General features: G+C 46.8%; 2 protein-coding genes across 6 annotated transcripts in view; one reads left to right on the forward strand and one right to left on the reverse strand.

The window, feature by feature from the left end:
* Positions 1-9,028, forward strand: part of Pvf3 (PDGF- and VEGF-related factor 3) — a 70,722-nt gene extending 61,694 nt beyond the window's left edge. For all 5 annotated transcript variants that reach the window (XM_033381101.1, XM_015180182.2, XM_001357105.4 and 2 more), the window contains 2 exons: positions 6,532-6,809; positions 6,899-9,028. In XM_033381101.1, the coding sequence (XP_033236992.1) occupies positions 6,532-6,809; positions 6,899-7,013 (393 nt within the window). In that variant the 3' untranslated portion in view covers positions 7,014-9,028. The remainder of the gene's footprint in view (positions 1-6,531; positions 6,810-6,898) is intronic.
* The window catches only part of LOC6903295 (dynein-1-beta heavy chain, flagellar inner arm I1 complex), a 106,973-nt gene that overhangs the window by 56,412 nt on the left and 34,343 nt on the right, over positions 1-16,218 (reverse strand). The window lies entirely within an intron of this gene.

Genomic DNA, 16,218 nt, shown 5'->3' on the forward strand with positions numbered 1-16,218 from the left:
TTTTTCCGATTTCCAATGCGATAAGTGCGCGATAACTTACTCAGTTAGGCACTGAATATCATGGGAGACCTCTAGGATTTGTAGGCATAAATCGATAGTGATATACCAATTGATTCCATTTTAAACTCGGTTTGAGGATTGGTAATTATGAGTCCTCTGGGGAATATATCCCCAACTGTTCAAGTGATGTGATGCTCTACCTATTTCCCGTAAATAAATCCCTTTTTAGAAATCGAAGCATCATGCAGATGGGCATATATGAGTGTATATCGAGTTCTATATCATTTATCGTATAGCACATCTATTCTTTTTTGCCATTCCCACCTCTAATGACCCGCCGCTACTGCTCTCTCCACCTCCCCATCTCTCAATCTCTCGATCCCCCACCTTCAACCGTAATTGTCGTTGTCGTTGTCGTTGCTCTTGTTCCTCTCAATGTTGCTCGTGGGCGTAGGTCATGCTTGAGGGCGCCATATTGCAACATAATTATATCGCTTCACCTTTATTTTCGTTTTACCTTTTTTTTCCGTGGGTATAAACGTACTTCTTTTTTCCGTGGGCTTTTGACTGAAATGACTTTTTAATGACGCAATGATAATTCAATTTGTTTGGTGATTTATGCTCCATGATATGATTATTGTTGTTGCTCTTCGGCTGTCGCTGTGGCTGTGGCAGTGGCTGTTGGCTGACATTGTTCTTGCTGCTTTTTGTTGTATAACGAGCTTTCGATACGAGTGTACGAGAATATGTGGAAATTGAGAATGTAATTAAGCATTTGAAAGAGGGAGGAAGCTCATTTTGTATCATTTTATCATTTTAATATGCTGCAGATTGGATTGTTGGTGATTTGATGGATTAATGATAATTATATCCGACAACATCGAGGGGAAACGACGGTTGAAATGGAGTCCGAGGTGTGGATTCAAGGTGGATCAATGGGAGATCAAATTATATGGAAAAAGAAGGCCCAAGTGGGGGAAATACTGAGCTGAAGCTCGATAAAAGCCGTGGACTTGAACAACTTTAAATTTCCACTCTAAGACAACTCCCTTGCCAAGTTCCTCTCAGAAAGAAAATACCAATTTGCCTGGCAACAGTAACGTGAGCCATAAAAAACGCCATTCCTTCAGATCCCTCGGATCCCTCGGCGCCGCGACATGTCCTGTGACCTTCTTTTGGAAGGCAAACATATGCCCTTTTCCTTTTATTCTTCATTATTTCTCAGGGCAAATCCCGTTACTGCTTTGCCTGCATTTGCTTAGTTTTCCATTATGAAAAGCCCTTTTCTTTTTGCAGAACTTTCATAAATTTCCCTTCTCCGGCGCCGTTTTTGCAGCTGCAACGTTTTTTCGCTCCCTCCGAGTGCCTCCGAGTGCCTCCGAGGCGGGCAGACACATCCAAGGAGCTCGTAACTCTCTGAACTCTTCGGATGGCTTTTAATTTTCAAATATTTATGCTGCGCTTGCCGCAAAAAGTTTCCACTTTCAAGATTTATGCGCACACACATTGGGATGGAAGTCCGGGGAGGGGGAGGGGGAGGGGGAGCTGGGGGGAGGGCAGCCGCAAAATGCTTAAGAACAAGACAAGCCTCCCCACATATGAACGTGGTTAGGATGGTAGGCAGAGCAGCTCCCCCGCTTAATTATCCAATAAAAGTTCGGAGCAGAAACCACACAAATTATTGTACGGCAATTTAACATTTTCGTCAGGGAGGCAAAAACCTTGATAGATGATAGATAGAGCACAAGATAAATGGGAAGCTTGAGGGAGGAAAGAGTATTCCAAGAGAGTTATCTTCGAAGCAACACAAAGGGTAATCAATCGATGGACCCTACAGTACCTACAGGGAATCATCGAATCATGGGAGCACTACGAGCTCGGGAGTTGCCTGAAAATGGGGCCGGCTGTGGCTGTTTGCAGCAGCTATCTTTATATTCCATTAAGCGACTAAATCTGCTGTTCTTTAGTGGTAATAAATCGTAATTGTTAGCAAAATAGTTCTCTCTTATGCCAGGCTCTATCACCATTTGAATAGAACCCGCCCTCAGAGGTAGTGTATGGGCGAAAGAAAGTTTAGTGTCCTTTGTGATTCCCCTTCCCTTATCCTTAGAAAGCAAGCCATAAAGCAGACAAAAAGTATGTCTGGCCAGGAGGTTCAGGAAGCTGTGGCTGCCTTTCAAAGCTGTTGGCATTCCAAAGCTTCCACACACACAGAAAATGTGCAACAAAAACCAGAAGGAGCTAAAGAAGCCGTTCGGGGAGAGACAGCAAGAGGGGGCGAAGCAGTTTAGCAAGAATAAGCAGTGCAGGAAGAAGCAGAAGAGGGCTGGAAGAAGCAGCTGAAAAGTCTGGAGAAGAGACAGCACGAGCTTCGGGGGGGAGTGGGAGCGGGAGCGGGAGCGGGGGCCCATCGCAGCGGTTTGTCATTGAGAGGTGTCAAGTGGCAGGCAAACAGCTTGAGACCCGAGCACCAGTGGGCACCAGGAGGCACCACAGGGCAGCAGCCAGGGATCGGGGTGGAGGAGGGCCCTGAGGCGAGGAGAGATAGCCAGACGGAGAGGATGCCACCAACAAGAGTAGAGCGAGCCCTGAACTACCAACAGATACCCTTTTGCTGTCCGATTTGGATGAACTTGATCTGACCTTGCGGAGGATCGTTCTTTCTATCTATATAGGAATATATAAAGGTATCTGCCATGCAGATATCTCCCTGCCACATATTGTATTGAAGGTGTTCTTCTCTGAATTCCAAACACCTCGTCAGAGTCCCCATACCCTCACGAGAGAGCATTGAAAAAAGGTTAAACATTTGAACAAAACATAATTTATGTTGGGCAAATTTTCGCTCTTTTTCGAGACAAAAAACGATGCAAAAGGGGGGAATATTCTGCATTGTGGAACGTTCAGCACGGGGCAATGCACTCCACGCCCACACGCCCCGCCCGGGCCACATGTTGCAAGCGTTGAGAGATTTATGAGTTGCTCGCATGGTCCTCCCGGTTCTCCGGGGTTCAATGCACTCAACTTTCACCCAGGCCGAAAGGCGGCAGGACAGCGGATAGCGGACAGAGGAGAGGAGGGCAGAGCAGGCCAGAGCAGGCCACAGCCACAGCCAGGAGAAGTTGTGGCTAGAAGAGCAAAGCTGAAATCAAAAGCCTCTAAACGTGAAAGCCAACGCCCACCCACACTCACCCAAAGCCAAAGCCAAAGCCGAGGCCGAAGCCGAAGCCAAACGCAAAGCCAACAAACAAAGTTTTGCTTGTTTAGACCAAAGTCAAAGCTGGGGCCAAGACCAAAGTAAAAGTCAATTGGCTGACAGGCAAATGGTTATGGCCATGTCCCACTGTCCATGTCCTCCCCCGGAACGCAGGCGATTTAATTAATTTGCCACAAAATGTGGCTAGCTCTAGGCCCATGCATAATCAGCTCCAGATGAGCATTCATGAGCTGCGGGAGGCGGGGGGAGAGCAGTGCAGGGGGGCTCGGGGATTGGGGAACGGGCTTCGTGGGTGGCTCTCTCTCGTGACACATCCGCCGCCGGTCCAAGCTGCGTAATGCAATTTTCCCAAGCATAAATCCCCAGGCCAAGCGGAGAGAGCAGCAGAGACAACAGCAGAGCACACGTGTGTCCCGAGGCGGGGCAGGGGAGAGAGCGAGAGACAGAGACAGAGACAGGTGCAGGAGTATTGCACTGCGCCAAAAGGGAGTTGGACTAATAAGCCACTCTGTGAGAGAGGCAGAGTGTGTGGGCACGAGGCAGGGAAGAAGGCTACGGGAAGCTGATTTCTGCATTCGTGCTGGCTACACGCGTCGTGCGGCAGCGCCCATCGGTGTGCTGGGTGGCAGATAATCCGAGGAATACCTCTACTAGGCTATGCACACATATCGTTTGCCCAGTGTAGACGCAGAGTCGGGGCAAATGCAAATTGCGAGCACGTAAGGCAGCAGCAGGGAAAGCAGCACCTGCAGGACCCCAAGCAGTTATGGCGAAAGCTTCTCTAATGCTCCACTGATGGTCCCGTTTTGAAATGGATGAGCAATGGTCTCTGTGCCTCTGTCTCTGCCTCTGCCTCTGCTGCTGCTGTCAAACCTCGCCAGAAATCCTGATGACAGTTGCCGTTTTGCATTCTTTGGGCTTATCCAGTATTCGGAATGATCCGAAGAAGGCATTGGCTTGGCTGTTTGTGTGTTTACTGCAGAAGTTCAACGATTCATTGGCCAAAGTTCAAAGTTCCCGAGCAAAATTCATCAATTCCGTGCAGGTGGAGAGGGGGACGGGCTCCACATTTCCAGTGTAGTCTGAATAATTCAGTCGAAGGCGCTTTTAGGGGCAGAAGGAAGTTTCGGGCTTCGTTTAAGTGGAATAACAAGAGTGCGGAAAGTTTCGTGGGGGAGGGATAATTAAGGACATGTGATACCATAAGTTAAGCCATTTCATTTTAAGTTTTCAGGCGCGGGGCACACCCTTTCCAGGCAGGGTTTCCTTCAATCCAAGCCAAATGAAGGTGCATCGAATCCATTCCCCAGAAAATAACTAATTGAATATTCCATTTGGCAAGTGAGCAAGCCGCAATCCTCCAGGGGAACCTCTACGGCTATATTCTATGCACTCTCCGTCCAGTGCTCGGCTTAGTTTGGGTCTTAGCACAGACCATTGTTTGGGGTCAACACAACACGAGGGGAAGGGAACGCCTCTTGGAGAAGTACATGCAAATTTAGGAATAACATTTCATACACATTCTGCCGACTTAATCGCACTTCAGCTAGCTGGCAGGACCTCCCCTAGCCGTCCTTCTAGGAGCAAACCGAGCAATAACTGACTAATTGCTCAAGTCACATGGCTGTAAACGGACACATGCCTCTACGGACACCCAGGGACACACGCACATTCCCAGGAGGACGGTGAACAGGGGGGAAGGGGAGGAAGAATGCCTGGCATTTGCATGCATAAAAACCTAACCTCAATTAGAGAAGCCATCTTGGAAATAAACCCGCCCTCTGCAGCTCCACCTCTAAACAATACGGTTATATATCATGCTATAGGCATAGTTTTGCATATTTGCACAGCACACAGCCGGAGGAGCCCTTGAGTGCAGTTTTTCCCCTCAAATGTGGTCAAAAGGGGGCGGTGCGGAGGTGCGGCGGTGCTGGGTTAAGCGTAGGGGTTAAAGTAACAACAGCAGCACTTTTGCACTTCCGTTTCCGGCAATTACTGCTGCTCTTAGTGAAGAAAAAGGGCCACAGTTTCAGTTGCTTCTCAAGGCTTCTCCGAGCAGCTCCCTCAACAGGCTCTCACGATGGCATTCTTTGTGCCGCAGCCCACAGAGGGGCGGGGGAGCTTTCTGCCGGAAAACTTTTTCAATTCCTTGCATTCGAGAGAGCATTTGCATAAGCATTGGCCAAAAAACCACACCGCAAGGAGCAAACTACCCGAAAACTCAATTTGCATCACTCTCATAAATACATTCAGGGAATCTTGGTGGGAAGTCGTGGTTTCTTCGCCCCCGTCCTTCGTCCTTCTTTGCTTTGTCACCTTATCGGGTTTTTTGTTTGCTAGTTGTTCCGCTTGAATGCGTCCAATCAAAACTCAAATGCTTCACAGCACTTTCCCGCATTTCAGCCGCATTTTTCTGCCTGGTCGTCTTTAATGTTTGTCTTTTGCTCCAGCTGCTCCTGCTCCTCCTGCTGCTCCTCCTGCTGCTCCTCCTGCTGCTCCTCCTGCTGCTCCTCCTACGACTCCTCCTCAGCTGGATGAGTGCCTGGGCCTTGATTAATAACCAACTTGTTATTTTAATTAAACGAATTCAACTTAATTTATGCAATTCATACGCATTTCATCATTTTGCACTTGTCATGCAACACACACATAAATTCGAGCGAGGAGGAGGGACAGTGGAGGAGGCAGTGGCAGTGGCAGAGAGACATGGGTCCCCAGTCCCCAGTCCCCAGTTCCGAGTCTCGAGACCCAGAGAACTCAGTGCCAATGCAATCCAATCCCCAGCAACTCGGCAGCTGTAGAAGTTTTGTGGTCTGCTAATGGCTGCTGGACAGAGGCGTCCGCCCAAGCGAAAGGGGGTTCCCCATGGCCAGGCCGGAGGAGGGTGGCTTCTAATTCGAAAAGTTTGCAGGCAAAACTGTGGGATTTCGTTGCGCTCCAAGGGCTTCTGTGGGGATACAAAAGATTACCATGCACACGTGGAATCTCCCCCCAAAAAACCGCTTCTCGGTATCCGACTAAGCCCCTGCCGTTGACGACTGACAACTCATTTAAGAATTACAAGAGCTATAGCTACAGAGCGACAACGAGCCATGTGGCAACAATGACAACAAGTTTGATGAGCAGTCGGCTTAAGGAACTGTCAGCTCCGATGCACACACACACACAGATAAGTGGGGGGGGCCTTGTGCAGTTGGGGGCTCAATATGCAAATAGTTTGCTGACATAATTAATGCCTCGACAATTTATACGATACGGCTGCAGTGCAGATACTGATTACGGACTTAACACCCCATTTTCCGGCCGATTCACAGGTGAAAAGCAACAAACAGCACCGACCCATTATCGAGAAGAGGACCTTCGTGAACCACACCGAGTGCCACTGCATTGAGAGATCCAACTTCAAGGAGGACGCCGTCGCCCTGGCCAGCACCTCCATTGTGCGGGCCACCATCCTGAGCTGCACCTGTCCGCGCAGCTTCGAGGTGATCCTGCAGGACAACGGCCAGTGCCGCTGCGACTGCAGCTCCGGCAACTACGACTGCGACTGGCTGAAGCGGGGCAACGAGCACTTCGCCGTGGACGATCGCAAGTGAGTCATGCCCCAGGGGGCCCCTTTCCTTCTCCCCCTCTCTCCAACTGCCCTCCGACTCTACCCGGACTTTCTTTTGGCCCTTTCAGGTGCATAAAGCACGGCGGCTGCAAGCCCCCGACCTGCGAGTACGGCCACTACATGGACAAGCACGGACGCTGCCCCAAGCAGCACGAGCAGCCTGTCTACAACGCCATGTCGTAAGGGGCGCCAGGAGCGTGCCCCCCTCAAGAAAACCTGGAAAAGTATTATTCAAGGCAAGAGTCGCAGAGCCAGGGATGGAAAGGCCTCGGCCGCAGGATCCAACACAACACCCAATATTTCCATTCAAACAGAATAAAGTGAATTTAGTTGCATATCCTATACGAATCCCATACGAATCTATCTAGATAGATACCCCGGACATACCTACATATATACTACTACAGATACATATATATCTGCTGATTGTGTACTAGATCTTTTACAGCCACAATTGTTTGCCCCAAAAGTCTCCCCCAACTAAAATATCTGTAAAGAACGAAAAAGTATCTTCAGCCAAACATGAAACAAGACTTTTTCGCGCATGTTTGAATCCACTAAGAAAAATAGAATTGTTCATAAATGTTTCAATCACATCAATTACGCCAGTACGTACTCGTATTGCGCTCTATAGAGAGAGAGAGAGAGAGAGAGATGGAGTTATGCGAGGGTTTTAAGAGAACGAAAATGATAAATTCCAAATATATAAATTGACTGCGTTTTTAGTTTTAATTAACTAATGTTATGTTATTTAATTATAATAAACGACAAGCAAACGAACACAAATCATTAAAATTACAAATTAAATATATATATTAATTACCTATTAACGAACGAACACACACACGCACACACACACACACACACATGTAGTATATATTATTCATGTTATTAGTTATTAGATAAGTTTTAAAACAAAGAAAAACGCATAAACATACACACGCACACACACACGCACACAATCGCAAACAAAATTAAATTTACATATTTAATTTCTAGTCAAATTTTAATTTTGTTTTCTTTTTGCCCAACATTCAAGCATTCAAACATTCAAGAAAACAAAAACAAAAGGCATTTACACACACAAACACACACACAGAAGCATAAATCTTATAGAAAATAATAATTAAAAAATATATCCGCGAGTCTAGTGAAGGATTAATGTATAAACCATACTCGATTCGATACTCGTCCTCGTATGAATGTGAACTCTTGCTTATTCCCCGAATCCGAATCTGAATCTTTTGATAGCTCAACTAAACTAAATTAAGCAAATACTATACATCCAGTACATTACAAAGAAACTCCCGAAAGCTGAAGGCTGCCATTCACCCAGCAACCGAGTCCGTTTTGCCATTCACACCGCACGAGTAGGGATTCGCATCTGTGGAATGGCTTTCAGCTTTGGGGAACAATCCTCACACACTGTAGCTTCTATTCTATTCTACCGCACAACTCTTTAGTTTAATTCTTATCGATATAGTTCCAGCACTGTATATATATATTTTAGACGAAAACCTAAATTTAAGCATCACCCGAAATGCAACAACTTTGGCAATAAATATAGTACTAGACCTCAGTGGATATCATTTGCATATTAATGACATTTTGCCTGCCGGAGAGCGGGGAGCGAAGAGCGAGGAGCGAGGAGCTCAATTAATCATTTCCGAACAATGTATTTTTTATGCGAATGCATTTTGGGGAAATTCAATTATTATGATTATGAAATTTATTTAGCATTTAGCCCGCGACACAATAAGCCGTTTAATGTTCCGTAATGCTACTCCATTCTCCATACTATATTATTTAATCTACTTTTATCGTTTATTTGCCATACTTTGCGGTCCATATATTTGCTCAAATTTATCTGTATATTTATAAAACACACACACACACTCACACACACAACAGTAAATCTCAATGCAATGCTAAATGTCACATAAATATTTCCATAAATCTGTGCAATCTACGAGTATCTATGTATCTGTACACCATCCATAGATGCCGCCACAGAAATACCAAGCAAATATATATGTACGAATAATTATTACAAGGCAACAGAACATTTCAAAATGATTTTATTTACAACTTTTAGCATAAATTTTAATGTATAAAAACAACTAGAAGCGAACCCAAACGTTGAGCAAAAAACAAAAACACAAAAATCATTACTAATAAAACGAAAAATATTACTACTATGCAAAAATCCAAATAAATACGACAGTGAACAAAAAACAATGGATAATTAATGGTTTCCCCATGGCAGGGGCTATCAGGGTGTGGGATGTGGGTTGTGGTTGGGGCTGCTGCTGGGGCTGGGGGGCCTTCATTAGCAGACCGGCGCTAAAGGAGCTTGTGGCCCAATGAGTTCCATGCCCGGGGAAAGTGAGTGGGGGAAAGTGCAAACTGCGGCTAATGAGTCGAAGCGAAACCTGAATTTATGCAATCGCCGAAGGCAGTGCATTGCAGGTCACTAAGGCATTGCTTCGTGGACCCAAGGCATCAGTACATCGCGGTGGATTCGGAGCATCTTCATGCCATGAATGATTCTCTAATGCCATAGAACATCTGTGCATCTTGTTGGCTATCATATATCTGGACAGCTCCGTTGTCCTGCGGATCCATTAGATTGGAACCTTTGGAGGACGTCTGAGTGACAAATTATGCCGAGTACCCGGCCGTGGTACGGCTTCCAGTTGCTTTTAGCATTATCATGATTACTCTTTGGAAGAGTTTCCAACTAAAAACCAACTCAAAGCTCCACCTGCGAGCCCCAATCTTGGCAGACAATTTCGTGCTAATGACAGCGCCTAAGCTGGAAAGTTTGCACTAATGAAAATGCATAACAAATAGTAGCTCATCTCTTGACCCGGGTTCCACCCACAGGCGCCCGCAGGCGGAGAGCAACAGCATCGAGCAGATGTAATTTTCACGCACACACAACGCGACGAGCGCCAGGTGGGGGGGTGCCGGCAGCGAGGGCCGCTTGCCCACATTATGATCTAAAATTTATAGAATTTATAAGCAGCAGCAGGGGGCGCCCCAAGGGGTTAACGCTGATGACAGCGCCACCATGAGACAGCCACTCAGAAAGGGGGGATGCAGGTGTATTTTCGAGTGCATCCATGGACGAACAGGAGGCAGGAGCAGGAACAGGAAGCTAAATGGAATCAATTAAAACTGCAATAAATGGCAGCCGAGATGGTTCGCTGTCTCGAGACTTTTGAAATGCGTCCACATCCCCGTCTATCGCCCACCCAGTGCCACCCATTGATTGCTGGCAGGACAGTGAAATCACATGGAAATCACATGAAATGCAAACAAAGAAAAAACACAAGAAAAACCATGAAGGATGCTCAAAAAGAAGAGCGTTGCGGCAGTGAGATACCCACTATTCGGATTCCAGAAAGAAAGATTCATTTCGTGCCTCTTCACGAATACAACACCCCGAATACCCCTTTGGATACCCTCGCCGGGGGGTGTCCCAGCAAGGAGTCCAGCAACAAGCGTTGCGTGGGCGTGGCAACGGCAAACAGCCAAAAAGGATCAGGCGGAATGCTCCACGGGCAGAGCTCACAAATGAAAACCGCACACGGCAAAGAGTGGGAGTGGGAGTGGAAGGCGGAGGCGGAAGGATGTGTCGGCGGTGCGTGTGTGTGTGTGTGTGTGTCCCTGTTAGTTTGTTGCATCTGTGTGGGTGTGTGGCTCGTGGGTCTGTGTCAGGGTGTGCGCGCGAGGAGGCTGGCTGGAAATGATGTTGCCATGATACGCCTGCATAATTAATTCCCACCACAAACAGACAGAGACACGGAGAGACAGAGGGAGACAGGGAGACAGGGAGAGAGAGGGCTTTTCCCATGAAACGGAGAAAATTCAAGTGGGTGACAGTTCTACCTGTAACCCCGCCCCAGCCCCCAAAAGTCACCAGGAAATTCCGACAAACGGCAAATGGCTCTGCGCTCTACTCCCAGACGGAAAGGACTCCCGGCAGATCGCTATACACACACACACAGAGAGATAAATCAACCCACACACAGATAAACACAGCCGTGCACAATTGACAGCAGAAGTTCACTTAAATAGGATGTCCAGTCCATGTTCCCAAAGCAGTGGCCACCATTTGGGCAAAACCCTGCGGAAAACCATCTCTCGGTGTGATATGATCTCTCCTTTTTAGACATAAGAACAAACTTCATTAAATAATAGAAATATTTATACATTTCCACCCACCTTTGGGCCTTTCCCGATGCCAGCACTAGGCAAAATACTCACTCGTCCAAGGATAAATCCATAAAGACTACCGAGTGTTGAGGCTCCATTAAAAGATTATAACGGTGGATAAAAGCACATAAAAAACTATGGAGCGTGCACATATGTGCGGCGAAAGAGTTTTAACAAAATTAAACGCTGTTTATAAATTGAATGAAAGTCTAACTAATGAATTTTATTCTTTTTGCTTTTTTGCAGGCCAAACCTCTAAATGAGGATAATTGTTCAGACAGTAAAAGCTCTGCGGGCAAACCCGTATCAAAAAAAAACCCCCTCGATTAGTCCTTTGTGTCTGTTATGTTATATTTTTGTCCCACTCCCCAGTAAAGCCCTTTCTTCATCCATTCCCTAGCTATCTTCGCGGCTGTTTGCCCAATGGGGCTCTCACTGTGGATGCACATGTCTATCCTCTAGTTTGCCTCCAAATTGCACTGCTCCCCGTCTATTGTACGCGCCACGCACAAGGGTATTAGGTGGCGCAACATTGTGGCAGCTTTATGAGCCAATTTAGTATGCAAATGCGTCTGACTGTCGGTCCGTTCGACTGTCCCACTGTCCGACTGTCCGACTGGCGGTCCTTATGGGTATCTTTATGAATGCGCTAATTTTAGTATGGCTCGCTTTATTGCCGTTTTTGTTTCAGTTAGTATTTGGCCAACGAAAACTCGCAAACGTTTACAAAGAATTAAGCATTAATGCAATTTACTCGCGCAATTTTCGCAGTTTTGCGCAAATTTTAATTGCATGGAAAACCATCTATGCGAACACCCGACCGAAACAGATTTTAATATTACTTTTTCTGCACTTTCCAGTGGCTCCACGGGGCAACAGTTATAATTGCAGCTAATTGTTGTTGCGGTTAGAGTTAATGGGGGTTGCGGTTGTTTGGGGATTATTTCGGGATCGTTGCAGCTATCCTCAGGATATACCAATATAAGGTAGAAGCTATTCGCTACGAAACAGTATGGAGTTCTTCCTTGGCATCTCTAGAACTAAGGTCCAAAGAGACTGGCACTAGGAACCCACTTTTGTATGATATACAAGAGCCACCATTCCATTCCACAGACGCATTTGCCTTGAAATGAAAGAAAGAGGACCCAAGTATGTTGGAATCGGTTAGGATGCGAGATCTACCGGGCTATTCCGACCTTTGGGCCCATAGACTACAATGCAAAACACACTTGAAGGGCGGCGAAAGCACGATGTTCCAGAAGGACGCGTCTCCGACCCCATAGAGAATATATATTCTTGATCAGCATCAATGGGCCCCTAGAATGAGTCATGTCTGCCCCTGCAGCAACGAAATTTGGTACCCAGACTCCTGTGAATCAAGTTTGCTTTAAAATTGTGCCACGCCCCTTTCCCCTGTATGTATACAGACTCCCAAGAGGTTTAAGATCCCTCCCAGCCCCCCACAAGGGCCTCGCGTTATCCTTGAAACTCCTCGAAGGAACTTTCGTGAGTTAATTCCGTTTTCATCCGCCATTGATAGGGGAGCAGCGAGGAAGAGGTCATAAAAGATACCCACACATGCAAGCGAGTGTGTGGCAAGATACAAATGTATCCAGATATGAAACGTGGCGCATTTGCAGCTCGAACCAAAGAGGCGACTGTAATGAGGATGAAGTAGGAAAAAAAAACGTCAGATAAAGATGCAAAAGAACGTCGAACGGGTTCCATAGAGTGAGCAACAAACTACAGCCGCCAAAAAATATATAGAAAATAATTCCCCAATCGATCTGTGTTCATATTTATCCCATAACTACGGGGCGTGCCCACATTTGGGGCCATAAAAATTCAAAATTTACGAGCATTCGTTGTGTACTAACATTTTGGCTTGCGCCCAAACCGAAACGAAGTAAAACAAAGCACCATCGAAAACGAAGGAACGAGTCGGAGAGCAATGGGAAGTACTCGAACTATCAGGTACCCACTAATCAGATTTACATCGAATGCATTCGGCCTGTGGAAAAGGAACCCAAAGGAACCACAAGAACCCATCCAAGATATAGGCTGTGTATCAGAGAACAAGACTCAGGAACACCACTTTAAATAGTAAATTAAGTCCCAGTTCTACTCGTTGGATCGTGGTGAGTAATGGACTACTGATAGATGCTATATTAAAAGTATTTTCCATCTTTTTGTCTTCATCTTGGGAGCTTGGAGGGTGATTGCTGCAAGAGGCTATGATAAGAATAGCAACCATAGCTATAATTAGTTCCGTTGTGCCATTTACAAAGTACCTTATGGATAGCTCCACTGCTGATCTTGAAGTTTCATTCTTTACAGAGTAAATACCCCTATCCCCCTCAGGTGGCAGGGTACCAGGCACTCGAAGTCGACGCGTGGAGCACAGTGGAGCTGCCAACAGCTGGGAACGTTGCGAATCGTGTGCTAATCTTATTTTTATGGTCTCCACGGACTTGGACTTGTTCTCTGTCTCTGTCTCTGCTTCTGTCTCCTCTTTCCTTCTCTTCTTATTGGCGTATCGTGCGGCGGGTGCGTAAATGTTGCCCCAGTCTGCTTATGACATGTGGGGGGAGGCAGGAGGCAGGCGGCAGGAGGCAGCGTGTGGCATGGCAGCATTTGAGCCAAGTTAAGTTATTGGCCAAGTTCCTGGTGCTTTGGGTGCTGCTGCTGCCGCTGCCTTTGCCTGCCGCTTGTTTGCATATTAGTCACAGAACAGAGAAACGCAAACAACTTGACGCCTTGTACCAGGCGGGGGTACGCGAAAGGAGCTCGAGCTCTGCCTGTATCCGTGCGTCTGAAGAGGTGCGAGGGGCGGGGAGGGGCAGCCCACGGAAGGCACAACACCAAATTGAGTATTAAACGAAAGAAATGATGTCGGGCCCGAGCATCTGAGGCTATTAGAATTAATCAAAGGGATTTGTTTGCTCCTCCTGCAACCGCAGGCGATAAAGAAAGCCAGAAAGCGAGGGACAGAGAGGCGGAGAGACACTACGAGACGGAGAACAAAGCCAGAACGAGACGGAGAGAAGAGACATGTTCCGACAAGTCGTTTAGCTGTTGATGATGCTCCAAGTTTCTTCGAGTATCGGGTGTTGGGGGTCGGGTGTGGGGTGTGGGGTGTGGGGTGTGGGGTATCTGGTGTCGTGCCCCAAGAACGAGAAGCCCGCTCTCTCACGCATTGCAAATTTTGCGGTTAGTTGGTAATAAATTTTTGGCTTATTGATATTTATTATTAGCCCCGGAAATTGTGCGCTTCTGTGGCTCATATATCGCCTCGATAATGTTCCATTTGGGAATTGCTGCAACGCCACTTTGGGGCAACAGTGGGGACAGAGGGCGTGAGGGGAGGAGCATGGAATGTGCTTATGCTTTGACTTTTGGTTTTGGAATCACACAATTGATTGAATGGGGAGGATATTTGTTGGGGTCAATAAGTCAGAGGCGGGGATTAAATCTCAGGGTTAATAGCGATAAATATCGGTATCAGTTGTGCTTTCGATATACATAGGAAACACCTTTCGGAATGGGTTATTTTTGTTTAGAAAACCCGCCCGAAGTGGTCCCCAACTAAGAAGAATCCTTTGAAGAGTAATCCACAGTCAAAGATTCACTTGTGGCAGATGCATCTTTAATTAAAACAACCTCCTTGAATATCAGCCATTAAGAGAACGAACTTTTCGCCCCAGCCTAATAGTTTTGTGGGTGTGAGAGCAAAGCCCACAATTCTCCTTCAGCCCACACTCAGAAAAGTTTTGGTCTGTTCCTGCGAAATGGTTCAAGATTTTCCACCTTTTCAAGACGCATTTCACAGTTGACATAACCCAGAGTGGAGGGGCAGGGACAGGGACGGGGACGGGGGCAGGGAGAGGGGGGCTAACGAGTGGAAAGGGGGATCTGGAGAGGGCGACAAGCATTTGCCATTGACGCATTGCTTCAATTAACATAAAAGTTGCATGCAATGCAAACACACACCTACACATGTTCGACTATGTGTGTGTGTGTGTGTATTAGCGCTTTTCATTACCACCTCTCAAGTTTTCCATATGTGTGTGTGTGTGTGTGTGTGTGTGTGGTGTGTCTGTGTTTGGCTTACTTCCTTTATGAAAAGCATTTCACACCGACTGCAGAAAAACTTTGTGCCAGAGTAAGTCTGCCTCTGCCTCTGCCTCTGCCACAAGCCCCTGCCACCATTTCAGTGTCGGCAAAAACTTGAAAAGACTTCCCACGAACTTTCTAATGCACCTACCACAGGTCCCCCGTCGCCCGTCCCCCAGCCTGACAGACACATCCAGGAGTAGGAGGATGAGAGGCAGGCGGTGGCAGAGGTGTGAGCAGGGGTGGGCTCTGGGCTCTGGGGTCTGGGGCAAGGATTGTTGCTAATGCAACGCCTCTTAATCATTTAACAACCTTTCGCCCCATTTTCATTTTCACAACACCCACTCGCTCTTATGCCAAGAGATAGACAGAGACAGAGAGAGGGAGAGGGAGAGAGAGACAGAGGCAGAGAGAGGCAGGGTCTGATGGTGGAGGATCTGTCTCTTCGGCTGTGGTTCATTGAACGATCTTGGTTCAATTTTATAGACAGATTTTGTTACACTTTGGACAACACTTTCATACCCTGATTCGGAGAGTCCGATTGCTTGGATCTCCCCCAATCATCTGGCATCCTATACCCCTACGCTACACTTTTCTCCAGAAGAACGAGGCTTCCTTCAGCAGAGCAGTAGCAGCAGAGCAGTAGAGCGCCCAGTGCTATCCTTTGACCCCATTCCATATGTCGAAAAGTAGCTTCGACTGTTTCCGCAATGCCACTGATTTATAGCCGACATTCCACACAGAACCTCCTCTCTGCCGAATCCTAAAGATGAAACCAATAACTGCCTCTGAAACGATCGGGGCGCCTTTCAGGGTATTCGCAGACTAAACTAGCCTTCGTTTCTTCCATTGACAGATTTTATGCACTTTTGGTAGGCTTCTTTTTTGTTCATTTGATGGGAAAGCCAATGGCCAATTATTAAGATCTACCCACAACATCGATGCCGATGCCGACACCGAGACTGTCCGCCCCTGCAATCTCCTCAGAGTCCGCTGCTAAACGAACACGAAATGTTAGCCGCTCTTTTATTTTTTATTCAATTGATTTCCATTT

Source organism: Drosophila pseudoobscura, chromosome 4 (assembly GCF_009870125.1).
Source record: "Drosophila pseudoobscura strain MV-25-SWS-2005 chromosome 4, UCI_Dpse_MV25, whole genome shotgun sequence".
NCBI lineage: Eukaryota > Metazoa > Arthropoda > Insecta > Diptera > Drosophilidae > Drosophila > Drosophila pseudoobscura.